The following is a 220-nucleotide window of genomic DNA, read 5'->3' on the forward strand; positions in this document are numbered from 1 at the left end:
GGTAAAAGGAGTGGGAATGGATCAAACCCCAGATTACATCCACATGCCAACAGAACCTTCTCTCCTCTTCCTCCCAGCCTCCCCACTCCATCCCCACCACTTATTACACCTTCCTGGGGTAGCTCCCTGTGCAGAGAGCGATGATAACCCTGAGACAGAGAAGCTATTTTAGAAACAAACCTCTTAAAAGAGGCCACTGGGGGTTCTTGCTATTGTACTT

At 49.1% G+C, this 220-nt stretch overlaps 1 protein-coding gene across 1 annotated transcript in view; it reads right to left on the reverse strand.

Moving 5' to 3' along the window:
• The window catches only part of GRK5 (G protein-coupled receptor kinase 5), a 171,781-nt gene that overhangs the window by 10,610 nt on the left and 160,951 nt on the right, over positions 1–220 (reverse strand). Inside the window, exon 13 of the mRNA XM_031062569.1 lies at positions 198–220. This exon is cut by the window's right edge and continues 132 nt beyond it. Within this exon, the coding sequence (XP_030918429.1) occupies positions 198–220 (23 nt within the window). The remainder of the gene's footprint in view (positions 1–197) is intronic.

This window comes from Geospiza fortis, unplaced genomic scaffold (assembly GCF_000277835.1).
Source record: "Geospiza fortis unplaced genomic scaffold, GeoFor_1.0 scaffold719, whole genome shotgun sequence".
In the NCBI taxonomy this organism is placed as follows: domain Eukaryota; kingdom Metazoa; phylum Chordata; class Aves; order Passeriformes; family Thraupidae; genus Geospiza; species Geospiza fortis.